General features: G+C 37.4%; 1 protein-coding gene across 1 annotated transcript in view; it reads left to right on the top strand.

Annotated features, from left to right (window-relative positions):
* The first annotated feature begins 172 nt into the window (after nt 1–172).
* Nucleotides 173–26,047, top strand: part of CAMK2D (calcium/calmodulin-dependent protein kinase II delta) — a 144,890-nt gene continuing 119,015 nt past the window's right edge. Inside the window, exon 1 of the mRNA XM_010002853.1 lies at nt 173–261. Within this exon, the coding sequence (XP_010001155.1) occupies nt 195–261 (67 nt within the window). The 5' untranslated portion in view covers nt 173–194. The remainder of the gene's footprint in view (nt 262–26,047) is intronic.

The raw sequence follows: 26,047 nt of genomic DNA, 5'->3' as shown, positions 1-26,047 counted from the left end.
AGCCCCGCCACCCCGTCCCCGGGCGGGTGCCGGCCCTGGGGACACCGCCGGCATCGCTGCCCTTCTCCCCCGAAACCCTGCTCCTGCCCTGCAAACGGCACGGAGTGTTTCCTTCGGGCTGACACGGTGTCTGTTCCTTCCCCCCCCCACTTTTCTCGGTTTCCAGAGGGGCGTTCTCCGTCGTGAGGAGGTGCATGAAAATCACCACCGGACAGGAATACGCCGCCAAAATCATCAACACCAAAAAGCTGTCGGCTAGGGGTGGGTATATTCTAACCTAGTATTTATGGTGCCTCCTCCCCGGCTTGTTGAGTTCTTGTGGTTAAAAAAAAAAACAACACCAATAAAAACTGCAGAACTATTTGATGCATTTCTTAATTTATTTATTTTTATTTCCTGGTTTGTTTGGTGGTTTGTTTTTTTCTTTCCATTTCCTTGGTGTGTGTTGTTTTGGTGTTTTGTGTTGTGTTTTTTTCTAAGTGTTTTTTAAGGGCTGACTACACAGGTCTGAGGTTGCTGTGAGGATGTACAAATGCTAAAACAATTTAACACACTGCAGCCTCTCTTGCTATGTATCTGAAAAACTTTGAATGTCAGCTTGCGTTTTACAAGCTAGTTTTTTTGGGGGGGAGGTTGGGAAACCGCCTGCCATTATAGCTATTATTTAAAATACTATAATTTTACTGGGTTTCCTTTGCATTAAGCGTGAGCATCAAGGCCCATCTGACTATAATTTCATGGAAAAAAAGAAAAAAAAAAAAGTGTATGTACATCTACCTGATATAAAAATTTGTTGTGAAAAGAAAAATATGTTAGGAAAGAAAGTTGCAATTACCTGAATTAAGCATTTGTGAAGCAAGCCATTCTGATGAAGTGATGAACAGTTACACTGTTACGACCCAACCATAATAACCTGCTGCACAGCTTGTTTATGCTTTTCATGAGATGTGCGGATTTCTTAGATAATTTACCTTTCAGCTGCTACATTTGAGGTAAATATACACATACCGTGTGTTACTGTTGCCCGAAGCACGCCTTAATGGGTAGGCTGTCAATTGGTTGCTAATCCAAGTCAGAGTGCTTGTGCTAGGATGTCGGGGATTAAGGATTATTGTCCCTTAAAGTTTTCTGTGTTTTAATATGAATTTGTGTTGTGGCAAATAACATGGAAGTGAATTAGCAAACAATGTCAGTGTAAACATGGTTATGGCCTGTTTGGTTTTTTTTTTTTTTGGGGGGGGGGGTTAGTGGGGTTTTGTTTCTTCGTGGGGGTTTTTTTGGGTTGTTTTTTCGTTGTTGTTGATGGAAAGGAATCACTGCAAGTAAACAGCAGTTTGAATTAGTTAATTAAATTCAATCATAAAACATTTCAGATGACATTATGGCACATTCTGGTAAGATGCTGTTGTCTAATAATACTTTTCAGCTGATCAGAGTTGTGTGAATATTTTTACCTTTTGCTGAATTTTAGTCTTTGTGCTCTTGCTGTAAGGTGTTTCCCCCTCCCACCTCCCCTTTATTTTTCAAAAGGTGCTGAAATTGTAGAGTTACAGATTTAAAGGGAGAGGCTAAGGAAGTGGTAATACTTGGAGATAAAATGTTTTCACAAGTTCCCTTAAAATAGATCTTCCTTTTTTTTGTTAGCGCAATACCATGATCTGTTGAATTATGATGCTTAAAATACATAGCCTCACCCTGTGTGATTTTATAGATCTAAGTACTTTTCAGCGTGAGAATCTGTAGTGAGATCAACACCAGGTTACTTATGTGCCATGAATTTTATGTACGACGGGATAAATCTTGACATGCTAGGCTAAATTAATAAAAACTCCGTCTTCCTTAGAAATCATCATTTGGAACATATTATGTTTCAAGCTTTTGTGCTGTTTTGACTGTTCCCGCAGGACCAAGTTGGTCCTTGGTGTAGCCCATTAATCACTTGAAGCTTATGTAGGAGAATGCAGCTCATAAGGTGGAATAAGGCAAAATTCTTGCAGATTTTTCCACAGGTTGACATGTAGACCCATCAAGGAAGGGGTTGCACTTGAAAGCTGGACTGAGAAATATCCTTTCTTATAAGAACACCTGTGATGCCATCTCCATGGGTGCAGGGGATGCACTTTCATCTTTTTTTTTTTTAAGAGATCTGAGAATTATTTGAGGTTTTTTCACTTGCTTGTTTTTGGAATTTTTTTTGGTGCTGGTTTTTAGCTTTTTGAAATCTACTAAACTGCTTTTGAAGAGGAAGCTTCTTAGAGAAATCTTCGGATTCTTATTAGGCAATTCTTTAATTGCAGAAAAGTGTGTTTTAATTGCACTAAGGGTGCAAAGCCTAAACATTAAAAAGCCTCAATCTGTGATGCTTTCTGGTGGCTAATAATAGGTATTCAGCTTGTAAATAAGATACTGTTAAAAACTTGACTGTAAGTTTCATTCAATTTGCATCTGAACTGCTTTATGACGTGGTGGCAGTTCACTGCTGTTTCACACTTCTTACTTGAAAGGCCGATGACAATGTAAATCTCAAGGACAGCTCACTGTGTCAAGTTCATCTGTGAGCAGAGTTCAGAGGTTCTTGGCTTGGAACTGCCCATCCCCCGTGCAGTGCCTGGCTCTCTGGAAGTCTTTTAAGCACAATGTCAATTTTGGGCCTTTTTGTTTGCAAGATTGCAGAAGACCAGTTTTCACTGTATAATACGGAGGAGTCAAAACTCTCAAGATTAAATAAAACTTCTTTAAGGTGGTTTTGAAATTAAAAATAATTTAACTAGCTTTAGGTCAGCCATAACAATACTTGTCTCCATCTCTCCTTCCCCTCAGCTGTAAATGTTATTGGAGATTTATCGAAATCCTTAATGCAGGAGGAACTGATCTAGTCACAAACTTACACTGGTGAAGGTGTGTTCTCCTCCGTTTCCTTGTATAGTTACAGGGCAATTTAAAATTGTGTCCAGAAGCATGGGCTTTGGTTTCAATTTGGAGGTGAAAGGAAGCTATGCTCCTGGTTCCAGTAGAAGTAACCTCTCTGCTTTTAGGTTGGTGATCAGTTATTTATATCTGCAATGCTCTTATTTACAAGTTGTAGTAAAAAATGTCATACAAACATTTAAAAATAAATTATTTTAAATGTATTACTTGATATGGCAATTCCAATTCCATCTTCTTCTGATTGAAGTAATAGAAATTACAAATGTTTGCAATTTCAGTATCTTTATCTCAGTGTAGCAGAAGGCTTTTGCTTATTAGAATGATATATATTCTAAAAGTGTTCTTAAGCTGCACTTAAGTTCAGAGCTTTGTCTTGGCATTTATGAAGTCAATTTTAGTATTAAATTGATATTAGAATATTAGCACCTAGTTTAGTATTAATAAAGTACGTTCTAGACAAGCTTCCATGATTTGATTAGGATGTTGATTTTTAAAAAGGGGAATATAAATAGGTATGTAACATACCCCTCTAAAATTAAGTGCAACAGTGAACAAGCACACAAAACTGAAGTGACGAATTTATTTGCTGGTTCTGGGTTCTGTATAATTTCATCTGATGAAATTGGGGTTTTCTTACTATTCAGTTTCTCAGGTGTGCTGTTCTGGACTTCTCTGTGTTGCTTTTCTTGTGTCAAAGGCAGTATAGATAAAACTGAATGTCTGTGAAGTGACTACTTTTCACTTGTACATTCCCAATACCAAATCATTAACAAATAATCTTTTTCTTTTTGCCCTTATCTGCATCTTTTATTCTCTTTGATAGTCTTCTGGCTTTGATTCAAGTTGATTTCACAGGAACAGATCACATTTTTTTTAACTGTTTTGGGCCTTATTATCTGACTTTAGGAAAAAAAGAAAAAAAAAAAAAAAAGGCAAGTTTTTACTTCTCTGATCATACTTGAAAAGATCATTTACTAATATATTTTCACTGGGTGTCATTTTTGCCAGTAACGCAAATTCTCTGTAGTGGCCAAAAACTGCCTTCGATGCAATTGGGCATCTATGAGAAGAAGATGGTGTTCCAGTCCATTTTGTTTTCTAGGGTGCTTTTGTGAATACTGCCCTGCCACACCTCTCCCTGGCTTTGGGTTGCTGCATCAGAAATACAAACCACTTTGTTTATGGGCACTCCTGTTATTAGGAGTGTAAGAATCAGCTGGAGGTTGTCACTTCTTTGTTGCTCTCGGGAGCTTGCAGGGACCAGCCATTCCATTCACTTCAGTAAGCCTTGGAAGCTTCACTGGTTATTTATCTTCCTTCTTAGCAAGAAATTTCCCCAAGCTTTTTTCAACATCTTCCTGTACTTCAGAGAAGAGAGTATTTCCTATGAGTTTGTGACTGCAGATGTGAGGCATAGCCAGAGGTGATGAGACTGATTGCACTGTCCTGCAACAAACTCTGATGAGTAAGGAGGCTGAAAACTCCACCCTTTTGGAACAGAATTTTAGTGGCAGCATTGAGTAATCTTACCGAGGGAAGGGTATTTTTGTGTCTAAAGGTGTCCTAAGTAGAGCACCTCATGATCCCATTTAAAATACGTGAGGGAGATGAATGAAATGCAAAACATATAGGGTGGTATTTTTTTCCGTGTTGTTTTTTGTGACACAGATAAACATTTTTTGTTGTCTCCAGGCCAGCATTTCCTATAGTCAGGTATCTTGTGTCAGTCAATGCCAGATGTTTTACAGGAAGCCAAGCTCTAATAAGGCTTTCTGCAACTCCATAGGAGGAGAAAATAATACTTCCTAATCCTAGCTAAAGATCTTAATCTCTGAAGCACACATTTACCTGTGCAAGTTTATTATAATATATGCATTTTTAATGCTAATTTCTGTTGTTACATACCTGTTAAATTATTCCCACACAGAGACTACTAACCTTAAGGGCATATAGTTGCCAGTGAAGCAGGTTTTCTTTGTGAGGGCAAGAATTAAGCCTGGGATTTTAGCTATTTTCTTCAACATCTTGCTCTGGTCTGTTTCTCAGGTTAATTACCTGTCAAGAAGCAGTATGTTTGCCTTCCTCCTTGTGTTAAGAGCATTTGTAAAAATGATTTTCCCTGGCATGTAAGAAGAGTTTCCTGCTAACGTGGTTGCCTGTTTTTAATGTTTGTGCTTTTTCTGTCCTTCGGGTTAGTCATGGCATTGTTTTCAGTTTGACATAGATTATGTGATTTGACATGGATATGTTTGTGTATTAATCTGCAAGGATTTTGTTTCAATTATAAATCACCATAATTTAGCAGGCTACTGGTTCAGTCATTTCTCAGAGTAGTGAAGAGCACTTGTAAGAGTGTTATTTAAAAAAAAAAAATAATCCAATGTTTGATTAGGTGTTTTGTTCTAAAGATTTGAAGCTTTTGTTATGCTTTGTTTGGAGTGAAAATCTGAAGAGCTTTCAAATACCAGTGAGAATAAGGGCTTTGAAACTCTCATTGTGTTGAGTGTTTGTTGGTAGTAATTTATTCTAACAATTTCAACTAGATTCGAAATCATTTTTTTTCCTGGCAGTTCATAGGTAAATTATCCACAGTAAATATTATGTTATTTCAATAATGCCAATCCTGTTTTTCTTTGCAAAGGATTTATTTTCTCTCTCCATTTTCACTGTTCTTGCTCTCATGGAGATTCTCTTCATAGCTCAGACACTGATGAGTCTTTAACAAATTATGTTGGCATTTGAAGATGTTATCCTGAAAGTTGAAGTTTGTTGAAGTGTAGCTATTGATCACAATAGATACATGAACCAAATCCAATATGTAAAGTAACTTGGGGGCAGACGTGGAGAATTAAAAAGGTCATTATCTGTCATCTGAGTTTGAACAAGCATAATAAGGGTGGGGAAGTACATGAGAGGTCTTCCTGTCCAAACTCCCAAATTATTAAGCATGCCTAAAATTATAAATCAGTTGAATGCATCTGTCCCTCTTGGGAGGTTCCCATTTTTTCCTCACTCTGTTTCACCACTGCTTTGGCTTGGACCCCTTCTCCACTTTCAGATCACTTCCACTGAAGTGTTTACAACAAAGGGATTCTTAGGGTTTTACTTGACTGCCACTTTCCTGCCATTTTCTGTCAGAAGTTGCAAATTCTGCCACCAATATGCACTAGTGTGTTTTCAGTTACTGCACACTAAAGACTTAACTGTGCAACTGAACATGTCCACTTTGAGAATTGCTTCTGTTGGGAGAGAAAGAAGAAGTAGATGCAGGGGAAAATACACATTGGATACCTTTCCTCAGCTTCCATCTTTGCATGCTGACACTGAAATGTAGATGTGCTCTTTTCCTCCTGGCCTGGGGGAAGTTGTGTTCCCTGGAAATGTTTTTATCACACATGTCCAAATCATGCTTCCAGATTAAAGCTTTTGGTCAAATATGGAAACAAGGAAATGAGCACAATGGTAAACACCTAACCTTTATTGTAGGTGGGTTCTGTCTGTTTGCACATAATACTGTACATAAACCAATGTTTTCTATGTCTATTATAATCTGTAATGACAGGTCAGCTGAAGTATGTGACTTGCATCTGTCCTCGTTGAGAGCAAGGTAGAAATACACATTTCTGGAAGAAATGAAACTGAATTTCTGAGGGTTTGTTCTGTGCTTCGTTTCAAAGCATCACTTGGTCTAAAAACCTATTTAAAAGAAAAATGGCATTATGATGTGAAGGTCCTACCATACATAGATATATCACAGAATCACAGAATCCCAGGGGTTGGAAGGAACCTCGAAAGATCATCTAGTCCAACCCCCCCTGCCAGAGCAGGGTCACCCAGAGCACATCACACAGGAACTCCACAACCTCTCTGGGCAGCCTGTCTCAGTGCTCTGTCACTATGTCTCCTATGCTCCAGTTTGCACCCATTGCCCTTTGTCCTGTCACTGGTCATCACTGAAAAAACCTTAACTCCAACTTCCTGACACTCACCTCTTACATATTTGTAAACATTGATGAGGTCACCCCTCAGTCTCCTTTTCTCCAAGCTAAAGAGACCCAGCTCCCTCAGCCTTTCCTCATAAGGGAGATGTTCCACTACCTTCATCATCTTTGTGGCTCTGTGCTGGACTCTTTCAAGCAAGTACTAAAAATTATTTGCTCATTTTCTCTGGTTATCGTTAGGGGTATGTGAAGTCATTTGTACTAATTCCAGGGTCTGAGGCTGGGGGGATTTTTTTTGGTCATGTTTTTGTTTGATTTTTTTTGTTGTTGTTGGTTGGTTTTGTTGTGGGGTTTTTTATGTGTATGTGTGGTGGTTTTGTTGTTGTTTTTTAATGGTGACCATTTTGGCTATTGCTTGGGAGATAGGAGAAGGCTGTATTTTTTATTTTTTTGTTTAGTTGGGAAATTGAAATAAAAGCTAAATATTTTGCTTTACAAATGTAAATACTGCCAGAATAGTTCTTTTCATGTATCTGTCCTTCATTTGACCTCCTGAGAAATGTAGGCCAGGGTGTTTCATATGTCAGGGTGTAGCTTCCTTCTTCATCTACATATATTGTACATTTATCAAATGTACAATATTGTGGGGGTTTTTAGAAGATAATATGAAAACCACAACTTCCTGTCTGTTGAAAAAGGCTAATTGAGAACAAAAACGCAACTTGAAAGTGGTAATTCCTTTTGTTACATTCCTTAATGCCTTGAATTTGGAGAAACATCTGCTGTGTTTTGAACAGATGCAGAAATCCAATATGTCTTGTTTATTCCTTGTATGCGTTCAGCTCTGTGTGTGCATGTTTGTGCAAACTCCTCTTCTGTTTAATGCTAGTATCATGAGAAATATCTTGTGCATGGTATCAGAGAGAGTGAAGAATTTTGTGTGACGTGGTTTTAGTCCCCTCTTCCAGGGGAGACAGTTGTGCTGTTACCCAGTGTCATTTTCTAGATTGTGGTCAGCCTGTTCTGAAATGTGCATTGAGTTCCAGTTGTTCAAATTAGAAAACTCGTTTTAAAGCTTTCCAGCCCTTTTAATTCCTGTTGCATCTGATTGGAAGCTGCTGTATATATTCTGCTGAACTGAGAGTTTACTTAACGTCTCTTGCTTCTGTAGATGCCACTGGATAGAAGCACTAGCTACAGCCAAGTGTAATATAGTCAGAAGCTGGGGAGGGAGAACTTAAACAAATCTGCAAATGATCTTACCCTGAATTAGCTTTTATTCTATTCAGGGGCCTCTTTAGTGGAAATTGAGGGACATAAATTGTGCTACAGCATATATTTTTTTTTTTTTGTAATTAGTTTTTTAAGTCTAGAGAATGATAGTTAATAATATGCTGAGTAAGCCATTACGGAGAAGGCTGTACAACTGTTGGTTTAAGTTGCTTGTATTTGGTAGAAGGGAGCTTTGCCTACAGGTGATTAGAAGTGGCTTGTATTACAGGTATTCCTGACCTTTTATAAAGCAGGAATTTCACAGGAAACTTGGAGAGGGTTTTTTTTTTAAAAAAAAACAAACCATAAAACCTCTCAGAAGAAACAAAGTAGGTTTTAAATAGGATTAAATAATGGAAATGTGATGCTGTGAGTGTTTGCTGGTCAAGATGAAACATTCAATCTTGTGATAGGAGGCTTTTAAATTTTTATTAATTTTTTATTTTTTTTTTTTATTTTTTATTACCACTAATCAAGAATTTATACACTGCTGCAACAAGTTAACATCCTGGTGATACTTTCCAAGAGAACTGTCTGGCATCCATAAAACCAGAATTTATGTTTTGGCAGTGACTTTCACCTTGAATATAGAGCATGCTTGTTGAAAAAGTTCACAGCTGATCATGTGGTTTATTTTCTCAGTTACAGTCAAATCAATCAGTTGGGTTGCCAGTCGGACAGCCTCTTCACCCATCCCAAACTTGCTGTGTAGGGAGGTGATTCTTTTTATTGTGCATCAGTTTTTGCTCTGACAACACACAGCTAGCAGTGCTGTGGAAGGGGTGGCTGCCATTGCAACCCACGGGGTGTAGAACTGATCCAAACACATCTTTAGTCAGAAGTGCAGAATTAAAAACTTCAGAATCTGATCTATGAGGAAAAAAAAAAGAGGGGGGGGGAAAAAAAAAAAAAAAAGAGGAAAATAAAAATATGTTATGAGCTGAGTATTTCCTGGATTGAGTGAGCATGTGTGTGAATATGGACAGATGTAAGGTAAGTTTAAGAATATACCAAATCCCGATGGTAAAGTTACTTGATGGTTGTTACATGTACAGTCTGTGGGCAAGTCTACAGCCCTTCTGAACTGCTTGTCCAAGCCTGTGGCCTCTAACTGGCAGCTCTCCTTGCCAGTGAGATGGTTAATTGATTTCTGTGGCATCATGGGTCATGCATGGTGTCACGTGTGGCAGAAAGCAGTCTGACACTTGCTGTCCCTTCCCTGCTCTACAAGGAATAGGGCATCTTGCCCAACAAGGAAGACTTAACAAACCTCCATGTAAGTGGAAAGGATAACACAGCTCTGCTGTAAAGTTTCATCATCTCAGCACGTGAGGAGAAGAGAAACATAGTCTTGCTCCTATTTGTGGCAAACAATCTATTCCATGTGTTTTTGGAACTTTGTTTCTGATTTAATGATAGTCAGGAACTGCTTACTTGTAAATTTTCCGCAATGTGAATGCAAGTGTTGCAGCAACAGTCACGTTGCAAATTCATGTTGCTGCATGAACAGATGGGGTTCCTACATAATATCCATATTTGACAATCTGATGGGATTTGCCAAGCCTAAGCTTTCATTTAAATTTTAACCTCTTGTAGAGACAGGCTTGTGATTTAATCAGTCAAGAGAGACCTTGATGCTTTTTGTATTGAAGAGCAAATTTTAAGCTAGAGCTCAGATCTGATTTTTTGCTTGGGAGACTCCTTGTAGGAAAGGATTTAATAGGCTATTGCTAATAAATAGTCACCAAATTCAAAGATTTCTCTTAATTTTATTCATTTGGCTGATTTTATTCGTATCTTTCCATAAGTGAAGATGTGTTTTATATTCAGGTAATACATCCTGTAACATGGGCAGAGTTCTGTTGCTGTGGTGCTGCCTTGTGGGGAGGATTTTGTACTGTGAGGCAGATGACCTTGGGTTTCCCTTGGGGTAGCTCCAGGTGCTGCTGAACTTCAGTTATTAAAACTCATTTAAAGACTTGTTTTCTACCATTTTTTATAGAAAGATAACAAAAATGTTAAGTATCTCCAAGATGCAACTACAATTTAGTACAGAAAGCAACCTTTAAAAACTACTTTTTTTTTTTTTGTTATTAAGTACTATAGCTGTGAAAAAGCTCACATTGTTGTGTTTTTTTTTATACTGTGTATATTGATTTTAAAATAATAATAATAATAATAATAATAAAGCTTGAGTGTAAGGTGGGTTGCTTAGCGTTTGCTTTCATTATGCAGCATGGAAGGTAATTGAGGACAAAGCAGGGAAGGGAAGTAGAAGTCCTATGAAGAGGTGATGTCCATGGCACATCAATGACACAGGCTTCTGCTGTGGTAACTGCCCTTAAGTGCAGTGCTGGGCTACTCATCCCACAGGAGAGCACACAGAACATCACCTAAGTTGCCTGAGCAGTGGCTCCTGGCCATGCTCTTCATGAAATGTAGAAGCAGTGGTGAAGAAAGGGAACTTACATCACTGAATAGGATATTACTGGATGATTTGTGGAATCTTAGGGTAAGGGAATAGAAAGAAGAGGAGGAAATGGGAGTATAAAGAAAAAAGGACCCCCAGGTTCCTGGGGAGTTCCATGGAGTTTTACTATGTTGTTTTACTTTGAACATAACTCATGGTGCTCCAGGACAGCCTGTTCTAAGAGCTTTGTCAGGTGCAAAGTTGCCCCTTCCAGTTTCTGGGGATGCGGGGGAACCATCAGGAGACTGGGATCGTCAGTGCACTGGGATCGTACTCAACAGCAGTAAAACAACTTTAATAACTCTTATCAAGGAATGAATAGCACTTCTGAATAACTCATTTGTAATTACTGATTAAGACAGCTGTGACAATCTGCATTCCTTTGTCGAGTGATTGTGTATCAAACTAGTCTTAATGAATTGGTAATTTTTTCCTCTTCTTGCAGGGTAGAATTGGTTTACCTGTTTGATTTTAAATTATTATTTTTTTAAAGATGTTCATTTGTCATCTACTAAAAGCTGTCAACTGAATGTTTGTTTTAGAAGAACTTACATGTTAAAATAGTATTTTAATCAGGTTTCTTGGCACAGCACTTAATGATGCTCTCTTTGAAGCCGAAACAAAAAACCCCAGGCATGCACTCTTTATAACGTAAAGCGAAGAACATATTAGATGTTTCATGCCATAACAAAGCATGGGCAAACTTGCATGTTAGCTAAACAATATTATTTGCTAAGTTAGTTGTTCTGTCTATACAGAAAAACAAAGTAGGTCGCAAACTACTAGATCTGCAAAAGTCATTCTTGAGATGGAAATGATCCTTCAGGTGTACCAGGCAGCTGACAACAATTTTACAAATGTCCAGTTCAATTCAGTGTGAAGCCCTTGGAATTGGTACAACTGCAACCTGAGCCTCCCCCTTCTGTTGTGATTCTTGTTTATCTTAAATATGGGACTTAAGGGAAATTCCTAGAAAAAGTAGTCGTTAAGCACTGTGGTGCTCTTCTCTTAGAATTACATAATTATTTGGTTTGTAAGGGACCTTTAAAGGTCATCTAGTGTGAACCCCATATCTTCATCTTGATAGACAGTGGAGCTTGAATGTGGATAACAGACTAGGGTGGGGTGGGGGTTGTGTTTGGACTGGCTCCATCCTCCTTTGTTCTTGTCAAGGTGTGGAGAGGGAGCAGCCCAAGGTTTTTGAGATTTAGAGGTAACTCCGGGGGCAACAGCATATTGTGGGGCTGTTTGTAAGTCTGAACCCAGCAGTGAAAAAATCTCTCTAAATGCCTGTGAAATCAGTTAGACTGCCTGAATTGGTTGGTGGGCAGTTTGGGATTTTTCCCTAAGCTGATTTCAAGACTATTAGTGGCACTCTGATTTTGTTCTGGGAGCCAGATGAATGTTTAAAAAAAAAAAAAAAAAAAAAAAAAGAGGGGGGGGGAAAAAAAAAAAAAAAAGAGGAAAATAAAAATATGTTATGAGCTGAGTATTTCCTGGATTGAGTGAGCATGTGTGTGAATATGGACAGATGTAAGGTAAGTTTAAGAATATACCAAATCCCGATGGTAAAGTTACTTGATGGTTGTTACATGTACAGTCTGTGGGCAAGTCTACAGCCCTTCTGAACTGCTTGTCCAAGCCTGTGGCCTCTAACTGGCAGCTCTCCTTGCCAGTGAGATGGTTAATTGATTTCTGTGGCATCATGGGTCATGCATGGTGTCACGTGTGGCAGAAAGCAGTCTGACACTTGCTGTCCCTTCCCTGCTCTACAAGGAATAGGGCATCTTGCCCAACAAGGAAGACTTAACAAACCTCCATGTAAGTGGAAAGGATAACACAGCTCTGCTGTAAAGTTTCATCATCTCAGCACGTGAGGAGAAGAGAAACATAGTCTTGCTCCTATTTGTGGCAAACAATCTATTCCATGTGTTTTTGGAACTTTGTTTCTGATTTAATGATAGTCAGGAACTGCTTACTTGTAAATTTTCCGCAATGTGAATGCAAGTGTTGCAGCAACAGTCACGTTGCAAATTCATGTTGCTGCATGAACAGATGGGGTTCCTACATAATATCCATATTTGACAATCTGATGGGATTTGCCAAGCCTAAGCTTTCATTTAAATTTTAACCTCTTGTAGAGACAGGCTTGTGATTTAATCAGTCAAGAGAGGCCTTGATGCTTTTTGTATTGAAGAGCAAATTTTAAGCTAGAGCTCAGATCTGATTTTTTGCTTGGGAGACTCCTTGTAGGAAAGGATTTAATAGGCTATTGCTAATAAATAGTCACCAAATTCAAAGATTTCTCTTAATTTTATTCATTTGGCTGATTTTATTCGTATCTTTCCATAAGTGAAGATGTGTTTTATATTCAGGTAATACATCCTGTAACATGGGCAGAGTTCTGTTGCTGTGGTGCTGCCTTGTGGGGAGGATTTTGTACTGTGAGGCAGATGACCTTGGGTTTCCCTTGGGGTAGCTCCAGGTGCTGCTGAACTTCAGTTATTAAAACTCATTTAAAGACTTGTTTTCTACCATTTTTTATAGAAAGATAACAAAAATGTTAAGTATCTCCAAGATGCAACTACAATTTAGTACAGAAAGCAACCTTTAAAAACTACTTTTTTTTTTTTTGTTATTAAGTACTATAGCTGTGAAAAAGCTCACATTGTTGTGTTTTTTTTTATACTGTGTATATTGATTTTAAAATAATAATAATAATAATAATAATAAAGCTTGAGTGTAAGGTGGGTTGCTTAGCGTTTGCTTTCATTATGCAGCATGGACAGCTCTTCAATTCTGGTTAGCATTGCATTGCTATATGCACATAAGACTAAATGCCCTGCTGATCATGGCACAAAAACCTCCTACCTTTTTCAGGGCTTTTTAGTATCACCACTCCAATAGGAGTGGGGGTGGGGGGAGGTTTTATGTCAAACTTCTGCATCTTTTCATAGTGTTCTTGTTTATATGATTTATAATTAATAGATTTTATAATGTTAAACATTTCTAGTTTTTCTCTCTTTCAATTAAAGCCTCTTAGTGGTCTTTTAATACTGGAGAAGTGTATGATTTGTAAGATGATGTGTACTGGTGCTGGAAGAGCTCCCAAAGCCCAGTGGTGTTTCTTTTATACCTATAGCACTTTATGATCTTTTGTAGTTGTTGCATTTTTGAGTGGGAAGGAAGGAAAAAAAGGCCACTGGTATGGCTCGTGTGTGTGTGCACGGGAAAAGATGCAGCAGAACTTGGCAGAGCTTTTATGTACCCAGCCAGTTTGTTTGCTGTAGGAAAATTTTTCATGCTAGAAGACCTATTAAGTAATTTTACATGTAACGAGGGCAAGCATTGCTGTCTTTTAAGTTTGTTGGTTTTTTTTTTTTATTTATTTGTGGTTAACATGATTAGTCTATCTAAATTAAATAACAAATTGCTTTCAATGCCATGTTAGTCAAAACATGTTTACTAATAAGATTAATTTTCCCAGAGTAGAAGTTGCTTATGTGTGGTCCATCCCCCTTCTAGGTGATGTGTGTTAATATCACAGCCCTTTTGGGGACAGCTTGATGATGCAGCCAGCCTTGCCTACTTTATGGTAGGAAGCTCAGTGTGTCACAGGGGTGATTTTAGGAAAGCTGAAGTAAGATGTGGGACTTAGTAGGAGAAGGACTCACAGATTAGGTGCATTTCAGTTCTACAATAGGTGGAAATTTTAAAGTCTCAAAGTTGTGAGGTTTGATATTCTGTTTATGTTTTTTGAATTGGTGTTATTTTCATGACAGGACATTCTTGTGACCATATAAATCCCATGAAGTTGTGGCATCTCAAAGTTCATAATTCCTAAAGTACAAAATATTTGGAAAAGCATTTCCTTTGCCCTTTAAGTAGAATCGATTTCCCTCCATCTGCTTTAAGTCAGATTGATTCCCCTGACCCCAACTATTTTCTTGTTTAGATAGTTTTGAATTATAAAGATTGGTCATTTACCAGTTCTCAAAATGGGAATCAGATTTTTTGAGTGTTCAGTGACCTTTCCTTGGTCTTCCTGTTCCATGTAACAGATTCAGTCCAGCTAAAACTGGTACCTTCGACTTTCAAATAACACTTATCTGCTGTCAGGCTTCTACAGAATAAGACAACAACTTAGGATTGCTGGCTTTAAGAGAAAAATTGAAAGTAAAATCAAAGTGTAGCCAGGGTGAAGTTGTGTCCTTCAACAGAGTAAATAATCTTATCCAGTAATCTAGTAGCCTTAAAATTAACTGTAGAGGTGAGAGGCTTAGTTCTTTTTTTCTCTACTGAAGAGAGAATTTAGTACTGCACTCTTTTGCTTTAAGGATTTTTCAGATTTACACCCAAACTTATGAACAGTGGTTTTTGCCTGTTCCAGGGAATTCTTCAACTTTCATCAGTGTATTTATTAAGGACTATCTTGTTTTCATTATTTTTTTAATAACCATCTTTCTTCAGCTCCCTCCTGTATGATAGACTTGCATTATTACGGCCATTCTTCTTTATGTATGCTCTGATTTTTACATACATACTGCATTTTATACCACTTTGCCTATTTCAGTCTTCAGATTAATCCAGTGTGTTAGTATCATTCTTCTTGCCAGTTGTGCTTGTTCACCTTAGTAATAAAACACACGAAAGACGAAGCCTGATTCTGAGACACATACTGTGGGAACTTCTTTACTAATTTCACTGCAGCTTTCCCTTTCATCACTACATTTCCTGGTACCCCTTTTAACCGTTTCCTGCCACTTGTAAAGCTAGTTTGGTAATATCCATTCTTTCTAATCCCCAGCTGCCTCGTTTTCTTTGTTTCTACATCTGAAACACTGCAGCCTTACAGGAGGCATTGATCCCTGCCTGGAAAAATTCCCCAGAGCAATGTTTTAAAGGACTTACTTAAGTACACAAGCAGTAGCTGATACGCATAGGTGTAGGTAGATGCTTTATTATTTTATTTTAGTTTTTTTGGGTACAATTTCTCAAGACCATGCATGTTTGAGACCAAAGTAAAAAAAAAAAAAAAAAAAGTTCTTTTCATCACAGGCATGTCATTTGGTCTCTGACAGTCAAGCTTTGTATAGCCTGCCATTACTCTCACCTCTGTGCAAGGTCGAGTGGAAACTGCTGTGAAAATAGCTCCATGAAATGAAGCTAAATTAGGAATAGTTTCTGTTGAGCCTTGACTTTTGTTTCTGTGACTGCAGATGCTCATCTATTTAATGAAATGGCTAAAGAGAATGAGAAGTGTGCAAATGTACTTAAAGCAGCTTAGTCCATTGTTTGTTTAAAGAAAAGTTGAATTGATTCACACACTAAATAAACTGAAAGACTTTCAGAATGTTGCTAATTATTGTTGAGTGGTTCAGTCAGTGTAATACATTGTGGAAAAACGCCTTAACTAGCTCAAGATGGATTTTGAGGGTATTTCTGACTGCATTGCACAGCCTTTCCCCCCCCCCCCCCCGCGCTCTTTCTTTCAGGTCTCTGTCCTTCATGTTTCCTAAACTTGGTTTTATAGACAGCTGGTGTTTCATAGTGGATAGCAGAAACTTCCTGGCCAGGGAAAATGTATGAGCTTCTGATTACATGAATTACACTGTGTGCCTTTCTGTTGGCTGGTTTGTATTTACAGCCTGTAGTGAGGAAGTTCTGGGAGTTACCAGTGAGTATGCTGGTCTGACGGTCTGTGTCAGAGGAGTTGGAAGCTGTTAGTCTCAGGTAAGCGTGCTGGTGCTCTGAGCCACTGCCCTTTAGAGATTTCTCTGGGAAGAGGATTGGTGGAGCCTTTTTTTCCCTGGGAGCTGGGCACTTGGTGCCAGTCCCAATTCCATGGCAAAGCACATTTAGAGCTTCTGCAAGAGAGGGCTAAGGTGGCAGGTTTAAAACCTTGAACTTGGTGAATGTCATTTTGGAGCAGAAAAGTTTGTTACAGAACTCCACAATCTGATCTTGAAAATGAGATGATTTTACATAAATCAGCGATAGTTATGTATTTAGCAAGAGAAATACTAACATGCTGAATTTTGCTAACTGCAGTGTTCATGAGAGCAGTATCTGGCTTTGCAAGTGTCACATTCACTTTCCAACACAGAAAATAGGAATTTTTATTAAAAAGCTATATGAAAGAGGTTTTCTAAAAAAAATATTTGTAATTAGTTAACCAGAAAGTGAGGCTGCTCAGTCTGAAGAAGAGAAGGCTCCAGGGGGACCTCACAGTGGCCTTCCAGTACCTGAAGGGGCCTACAGGAAAGCTGGGGAGGGGCTTGCACTGAGAGGAGGAGGGGTAATGGTTTTAAGCTGAAAGAAGAGAGATTTAGGTTAGAGATCAGGCAGAAATTCTTCACTGTGAGGGTGGTGAGACACTGGAACAGGCTGCCCAGAGATCTTGTGGGGGCTCCATCCCCAGAGGTGTTCAAGGGCAGGTTAGATTGGGCTCTGAGCAGCCTGTTCTAGTGGGAGGTGTCCCTACCCGTACAGGGGAGTTGGAACTTGATGATCTTTAAGGTCCCTTCCAAATACAAAAATTCTGTGATTCTGTGAAAACTTCACCTAAAGCTACATGTTCTTTGGCAACATCTTTTTCTTTTTTTTTTTTTTCTTTCTTTTTTTTTTTTTAAATTAAAGAATGTGTTTATAAATTTGAGAGGTACGTATTTAAATGAATGGAGTATTAATCTTTCTTGCTTTTGTAGGCATTTAGGTTGATTGACTGATTACACTTTCAAAAGTAGAAGAGTGTCTCTTGATGTTGGGCTTGTCACTTAATAAATCTTAATAATGATCAGTCAAAACTGATGATAGACAGATTAGAAACCAAAACAACAAACAAACCCATTATTTTTAGTAGTAAGGTATTTTAAGAATTTGCTGGGATTTCTTGTGCCCCTTTTTCTGTCCTGGATCAGCCTCATTTAGGAGGAAGGAAAAAAATATCTTCACAAAGACAGCAATAATGCTTTGTTGTGTGAAAAATATTATAAAAAATATTCTATGATCATACCAAGTTAATACCAATATTACCAGACTTCAACAGCAAAAGTCAATTTAATCAGGTGCATATTTTTATATCTTTTAAATATTCAGCAGACCATGCAATTCTATATAGAAAAAAAGGATAATGGGAATGTCAACAGACCTATACACCTAATGCTATAATTGCATTCTTCCGAGAAATGTTAGTAACACGTCAAAGCTTAAATGTCTGAATTAGACCCACCTGAATCTGTACCCTAACCCTAACCTGAATCTATATTTCATAGCACAGATACTGAATAGTTTCAGCTGTGATTGAAAAACAAAAAAATAATTATTACATTACATAAATGCATTTTCAGTGTAAGAATGACATATACAACACTTATCTGAATTACATTGGCTCCAACATGAGAGCTAAAAAACCCAGATTGTAAGCTCCTTTGGGAATTGTACTACTAATCTATACAGAAGGTTTCTATGACATCATAATACATACCTATATAAAAATGTGTGAATTTTTGGTAATTGTCTTTGAAAGATTCCCACTCTCTTAACCTTAATATACCCATTGTTTCTTTGCCAAGCAAAGAACGTATGAAGGAACCATCAAAGAAACTGTGCATATAGAACTGGTCCGAGAACCTCAGTAGATGATGTTTAAGCTAATGTGCTTTATTTTATTTTTGCAGACTTAACTGGATACATTCAGGAAATTCCACTCCTGAGCAATAATTTTCAACTGCTGTAACCTGATCATGTTTAGTCTAGTACCTGCATCCTTAGCAACTTCTGCTGAGATAATTGAAGGACATGGATAGTTTCAGAGTCTTTGCTGTTCACATATCCTCCTCATGCACACTATTACACAAATTTGGTGAAGGGATAAACAGCTCCTGGTTTGAGGGCCATTGTTCTCAAATCTGATGCTTAAGAAGGTTTATAAAACAGGCTTCTGAGTTTGGCATGTGTAGGTTTGGTGAGGTTTGTTTTGTTTTGGTGGGGTTTGCATTTTGTTTCTTTTTGTTACACTCTTTTGTTACATTCCGTCTCTGAGATGGGGCCGTTATAACCTCATTACAAGGTGAACGGGTTCTTTTAAACCACTTTTCTTTTCATCTTGTTACTTTTGCTTGAAATGTGCTTGTTTTCTGTGTTATGTGAACAGACAAATAGAACAAAAGTTCTTGTAGTTATAAAGTTAGAAAATCCTCTTTTAAAATGCAAGCTTATTTGACTTGAATGTGTTTTTGATATATTTCAATTCTAGCATACATTGTGACCAAAATAATTTCATGTACAGCATTTAAGCACCTTAAATGTGCAGTTAGTATCACTGCAAACTACGCTTTTACCAGAACTCATCTAGAAACTACAAGTGTGTTTCTGAGTTTAGCTGTTACTTTGTCTCTATTTTACACTCATATTTTTTGAACTGAAGTCTGCTTCAATACTCCAAGTATAACCCTAGCATGTGGTAGTGTTGGGGTTGCTTTTCTTTCAAAGTAATACTGATGCTTTCCTACCAGAAATCCATGCTGCTTTAATTTTAGTTCAGCTTTCTGAATTGCAGTTTAAAACTATATAAAATAATGTAAAAATAATATGAATTGCCAGGTGGGATCTTTTAGCATACTAGGGGCTCTTCTGTTTGCATTGTGTGAAAATTGACTACCTGCCAGATAGAGAAGAGGTTCTAGAGAAAAGGAAGTGTTGTCATGGGTAATAGTCACCAAGGTAGAATACCTTATGGCTGTTTTAAAGGATTAAAAATCTGTAGGAAGTTGGTGAGGAGAGGGGAAAGATGGTTATCTTATCTGGGAAGTGTGGTGTTCATTTACCTTGGGTTTTTTTGATAGTTTTGTCTTTCCAAGAAATGAAAATGTTATCCTGACATCCCATTATCTTGTCATTCTAACATAAGAGCTACAGAAAAATGCATGAAGAGAAAAAGGTTTGTTGCAAATAAAGAATTCAGTAGTAAACTATTAAAGGTTTATCTTGAATGATCTCTTATCAAAAAAGGAAGCAGAATTAAGACTTCGCAATGTAGCTCACTTTGTGTATTTACAATTATACCTGTGGGTAGATTCTTCATGTTTTCACAAGACTTTCCATGAAACAGCTGAAAAAATGGTCTGCCATTCATTCAGCCCAGTTCTTGTTAAATAAGTTGATATTCTGCGGTGGATTGTTGAGTGACAAGCATTGCAAATGCACTTGAAGTTTTCCTTAATGACTGAGCTTTCTTGCCTAATATAAAAATGAAAAGCTGTGCGGGAGTGAGCGATGTTGTCAAACCTGTCATCGAGTTCTCGGAGTTGGTTTGAGTACTTGTAATGTTCTTCCTTTAATGGAGTTGGAAACTCAAATGTCGATTATAAAAAGGGAAAAGCCATTTTAAAAGATGATGGGAAAATTCACAATTAACTGTGCAAAGGCCTAAATAATTATGGTTTTATTTCCTGCTTAGAGTGTTCGGTTGAAACAAACCTTTGTCAGCTTGGATTTTTTATCTTTTTTTGGATAAGAATTAATAACTTCCTGAAGATTTTATAGTCCCTTGAGAGTGTTTGGAGTTTGAACAAAAAAAAAATTAAAAATCTTTGTTTGGTGTGACTCTTTGTCATCACCTGAATGTCACTGGTTTTCTTATTGTCAACAACAGACATAAGAAACTGACCCCATTAACAAGAAAGTCTAAAATGGAAACTTTTAGTGTTTTGACAAATGGCAATCCTTGTAGCAGTTTGGTGACAGCTGGTGGAAAAATTAAAAAAAATATTTGGAAACTTGTTTCCTTGAAATGCCAGGTCTTCCTCTTCTGCAGAGGTGGTAGTTAGAAAGCTAAAGTGTGCAATAGCTTAGTAAGAACTTCCTTTTAAGGTCCTAATAATCATCTGTGGGAAAAACCTGTGAAGCTTTGGGGGAACATCAAGGTGGGGATTTGAGAAGAATCCGTGGTGAACTCCTTATCTGATCTTTCTGTTACGAGCTTCAGCCTAATTCCCCATGTCTGTTGGAGCCAAAGGGCAGGGCAGCGTGGTTCTTTCTGCTAATGACAGCTCTTTGCTTCATCCATCACCAGTGTCCTGACCAATACTTAGTAGTGAGTTTCTGTTCTACTCTTGTGGTGGGCTGTGTTTGATGTAACCATAATGATACATAATTCATCCAGTGAACCTGGTTTTTCTGAATCATTGTCTCAGCAGAATTAACTTCAAGAAAAACTTGTGGAACTGTTGGATTTATAAGATTGCACAGTGCCAAGGACAGATGGGGAGGCAATACCATTAAAGTGGCATATGGCTCTCTTCTACCCTCTGCCAAAGAAACTGCAGTAAAAGACCAAGTATTTCCTTTAACTTTTGATTTCTGATATTTCTTTTAGGAAATAGCATATTGTATTTTTCTCTCTTCTGTACTCCAATGATTCCCCTTGAACATCAGGAACTAAATCAGGAACCAGAAAATTGCCCTTGGGAAGACTATAAAAATTCACAGTATGGAGGGCTGATTTCAGAATTATTTTGTCTTTAGAAAATGACCAAGTGATTGAAATGTCATCAGTAATCATGTCTGTAGCACACCTCAAACCTAGCATACAATTCTGAGGGTAATCACCTTTGGCTGAATCCAGGGAGAGTATAAATTGGCCAGGATGTGCAGTTGAAATCCATACTGGAACATTGACAGGTGACAGTCCATAAAATTGCCATTTCCACTCTCTTCTAAAATCACATGCCCAACTTTAACTATTACTTGTACATTTTTCAAATTTGGACTTGCGTTGCACAGCAAGTGGCCACTCAAAGTGTTCTGTCAGTATTTTATCTCCATTAACACTGGTTGTCAACAGGAAAATTGCAGAGTATGTCACAAATGTTATATGTATGTATAGCATTGCTGCCACTCATCCAGGCAACGCTGAGCCAGACTTCAACTGTTCTGGTCAGTGGAGCATAGTTGCTGATGCTTGTAAATGGACTTTGGAAAGAGTTTTCAAACAGTCTGTTCAAAACTCCTGTTCATTCTCCATTACACCCAGTGCTATGTACTGTTTTCTTGCTGCTACTTCTCCAATGAATACGGGGTGGGGGGAGTGTTGTGTATGTCTAACGGAGACTATCAGAACAGTTTTACAAGTAGTATTGTGAGATAACAATTTGATTAATATGTAACCTGCTCGACAGATTTAAAAAAAGTGGTTGAAAAAAAACCCCTCTGTAATGTGGTTCCACAATTCAGTAGTTGCGGTGAAGGTTTTCCATAGATCTTATTTACACTTAGATACAAATACTGACTTGTTTAGAAGTCTGTTGACCTTTCCTTTCCTGGGAGGGAATTTTTTTGCCACTGTAAGCTCTCTTTTTCCCAAGGATATGCTTTGAGTAAATCTCAAATGTCTGGTTTTCTGGTGTAAATCAGTGTTCTGTTAGATAGAGGACTAGTATTTTGGGTTGTCTTGTTTTTGTTTTTTTTTTATTGTTGAAGTCATGTTGGTAAATTTGAAATGAAGAATCTGATTTATGTACTAATAAAAATTGGAAGTAATTGTACAAAGTGACACTTTTCCACCAAAATCTGATCTATATCCAGCCAATCATTCTTAGGCAACAGGATTACTATATTCTTTCTACTTCTTGAACTACACTAGGTCTTAATTTTTTTTATATATTTGGTACCAGGCTATTTGAATAATAATTTTATGGAGCTTTCCAATGAGGAATTTCAATTGTGAAGTGCTAATATCTTCCCATGTTTAGAATACCAGTAAAATAGAAATCTTCTGTATTACATGTGATACTCAATAGCAGCTTGGAAAGAAGGTTTACTTCAAGAAAAACATATACATTGTCATTTTACTCAAGACTTTGGTGATAGTGCTTATAGTATTAGTGAAATCTGATATTGCATAACATTAAAAATCAAATTGTAAACTGTTGAAATAGGATGCTTTAAGTCCTGGTTCAGCATCATAATTAATGATGTACTTTGAAGCCTGTGAGTAATTACTGGGACTAAACATACCTTAAGTCTGCTTGTATTTATATACTCTGCCAAATTATAATTCAAATCCATTTCAAGCCCAGAATAGTGATCATCTCAGTTTGCTCAATTGATTGCATAGTTCTGATGAAACCAAATGTTTATTAGTAGCACAGGTAATTAGCGTATGTGATAGAATTGGCAGATAATGCCAGTTGGTAATTTGGTGAATTTGAAATGTGACTTAATACAGTCATATATCTCTATAAGGGTAATTTAGGCTTGATGGATATTTGTTTACTATAAAAATCAAGAGGAAAATAAAGGTAGCGTGCAATTTATTAATGATAGAACTGAGCACCTCTATTCTTTTTTTCACAGTAGTACTTAAAATGTTATTAGAATATGGCCCATAGCTAAAAAGCCATGTGACAGATTTGCTATGGGGAGGAAGGAGAAGAAATGAGATTTCTGTCCTTCAGTCTTAACGTAAGTTAATTGTCCTTTCCACATGCTGTTGTGTGAACTATCCCTGCAAGCTGTAAACTGATTACTGGTTTTCCTGTTAAACTCTTCTGTCTCTTTCTTGCCTCTCATTTTGAGACATTGAGAGGGGGAAATTCTATGCAGGTAGCACTGGAAAGCAGACAGATTTTAAGCAGTTGTGTAGTGTTTAACAGAATAACAAGCAAGATAGGCATGTTTGCCACCTTGCTTGTACTCTGCTTGCCTATTGTTCCTTCTACAGGCACCTTTTAAATCATTTTAAGGGTCTTCTGCAGTCATATAGTAACATTTTCTCTTGCTGCTCATATGGTACGATAATGAGAATCCATGTAAGCTTCACTTCTAAAACACTATAAAAAATTTGAAAGGGCTGGGGTGTACCACAGAATGTCTTGCTTTGGATTAGCATCTCTGAGTTTTAATGACATTGGAAGGGAAACAGGGCCTTCTGTTTTACTCTAAGATGTTTCAAACCCAAATGATTAAAGTCTTTTTATCTCCAGTCATGAACTACTTCAGATGCCCATATAATACTGTGTTCACCTGTTTTTCTTCCTGACACTTTATTTTCATACACCATATTTTCATATATTCTTTAAATTGAATACTTTTTATACCATGACTTGACTTCAGATAGCCTAGAGCAATATTCAGCGTTTTGTGACTCGGAGGATTAAATCCTTTGATCACTATTGAAAAAAGATGAAAGGATGTTTTGGTTTATTCCTGATTTCATTCAGATTTCACACACTGCATTTAAAAAAGCTGTTTGATCATATGGCCATAAAACATCTACAGTGTTCTTTAAACAATATGATTTCTGATAGAAATTTTCTTGAGAGCTGGGGAATAATGTACAGCTGAACTGCTGCAAGACAGTTGCTCAAGAATTAAACCATGCTTTTGCCAGAGATGATGTATTCCTGTTTGCAGTGAGATTTGTAAGTGATTGCTGTTACTGTTAGTGAAGGTGTCATGCAGAGGTAATTAGCAAATGGAGTTTCTATTAATGAAAGTCTGACATAGGGTGCTGGCCATGGTTCCTAGTTTGCAGATCTACTGCTGCAGAGGTGCCACATGTTCTCCATGAAATACAAGTCTTGTAATGCTTTGTCACCTTTCTCAATGTCTTTGTGTCTTCCTGAAAGAGATTATCTCTGATAAGCTCCTTAGCTGCTCTGCACAGGCCTTTTCCTTCACAACTATTCTCTCAAGATATTTATAGGTACAGCATTAGCAGCGTATGCCTTCTTGAAGAGCTGAAAAGTATATTTATATAGGCTTTTACAGGCTCATTTTGCTTCTAAGAAAATTTGGCTACAGTGTGTCTTTAAATTTTGCAAGATATTAATATAGAGTCCTATTAAATATTTTGTTCCTGTAAGCAACAGTGATGCTAGGTTTTTCACCCCTCTGCATGCACTTCTATGGTCTCTGTGAGACAGAGGTGGTTTGCGAACATGAGGAAAATACAGCAGGAGAAAAGGGCAAATAGAGGGGGCAAGGATGGAACAAGAGTGGCGTTTTTTACTGCTGATGTTGGAAAGCTGTGAAAGCATATATAGCTGTTTCACTTTCCCCATGGTGCTTTGCCATGACACTAAGGAGTCAACCTTCAAAGGACAGAAAATGTCCTTGTGCTGCACAGAATTACTCAATAACACTTTGATGTTTTTCTGCTATAGTTACCCGGTATATGTTTATATATACCCTCTCTTCATAAGAAACTCTTAGAAAAAATGACTGCATTTCAATAAAATAATGATTTTTGGACAGTAAACAGCATGTGTTGAAGATAAGAGCAACAATCTCTGAAAAGGTTACTTAACTGAAAAGCAGAAATTACTACTTCAGTTTTCATTGAGAAATCTCATGTAGCTTAAGGTCATTTTCACATTAAATATTCAGACTACTGTTCTTTCTATACTTAAGTGTGCCTGTAAGCTATAATTAGTTTCTACAAATCTTCTGAGGAAGTTCTATAGCTATTATTTCTTTGCATAAATTGTTCTTAAACAAATTGCTAAGCTATTAATATTAGGGTTTTTTTTTAAAATAAGTCTATGCTAACTACTCTTACCTTTTCAGCAAAAATAGGGAATATATCATGTCTTTCTGCTGCAAGTAAAAACATAATTGCTGTTTAACTTGTTTTAAAAGCAGTAATGTAAGAAAGGCTTCAGTGATGCTACCTAGTAAATAGTTTCATGTGTTTTAGACTTTCCAATATGCTGCAGTCTCTTTATGTATCTTTTCACTGCTAGAGAAGCAGCCTTGGTTTCAGTTATTTCTCATAGAATGACAGTATCACTGAGTAATAGAATAATGTCAGAGAATTACTAGTGAATTTAGATAAGATAATGATGTGCATTATATATATGTAAAAGTAGCTAGAGATCTCTGGATAAGTACCTTGTTAGTGTTACAAATTTTTACATGGGTAAAACAGAAAACCTTATTTTGGGATAATTAGGTGAAGCAGAATCTTCTGAACAAGTTCAGAGGTCAAGAGAGTTGCCGAGCCCTGAAAATTTTAAAAGTTCAATGAAATGTGCTGAGCTAGTTCTTCTGATTTGGAGGAGGAACTGGGGGAGAAACCAAAACCAAAAATGCAACCAGAAAACCCCAGAATAGTTCCTCTAGAGGAAAATGGACAATTGAGAAACTTCCTCAAACATCTTTGTGTTCTGCCCAAATTGTGAACCAAAATCTTGCTGAACTGCTCATGGAAGAACCACTGTTGTTCTCACGTGTCCTGGAGGAACTGAATATACTTCTGAAGAGGAACATTCTTTTCTGTCCAGGCAGAATGAGTTCTCGACTCCTTTTAAAATTGTAGGAGAAGCTGCTCTATTTATTTATTTATTTTTTAAAAATTGATATTCTTTTGGACATTGAAGTTAGGCTGAAGGAACTGAATACTGTTTCTGTCTAGTCTGTCCTTTACTCGAAG

This window comes from Chaetura pelagica, unplaced genomic scaffold, assembly GCF_000747805.2.
Source record: "Chaetura pelagica isolate M959 unplaced genomic scaffold, ChaPel_1.0 scaffold1098, whole genome shotgun sequence".
NCBI classification, from domain to species: Eukaryota; Metazoa; Chordata; class Aves; order Apodiformes; family Apodidae; genus Chaetura; species Chaetura pelagica.
This window is presented reverse-complemented; position numbering and strand designations above follow the sequence as displayed.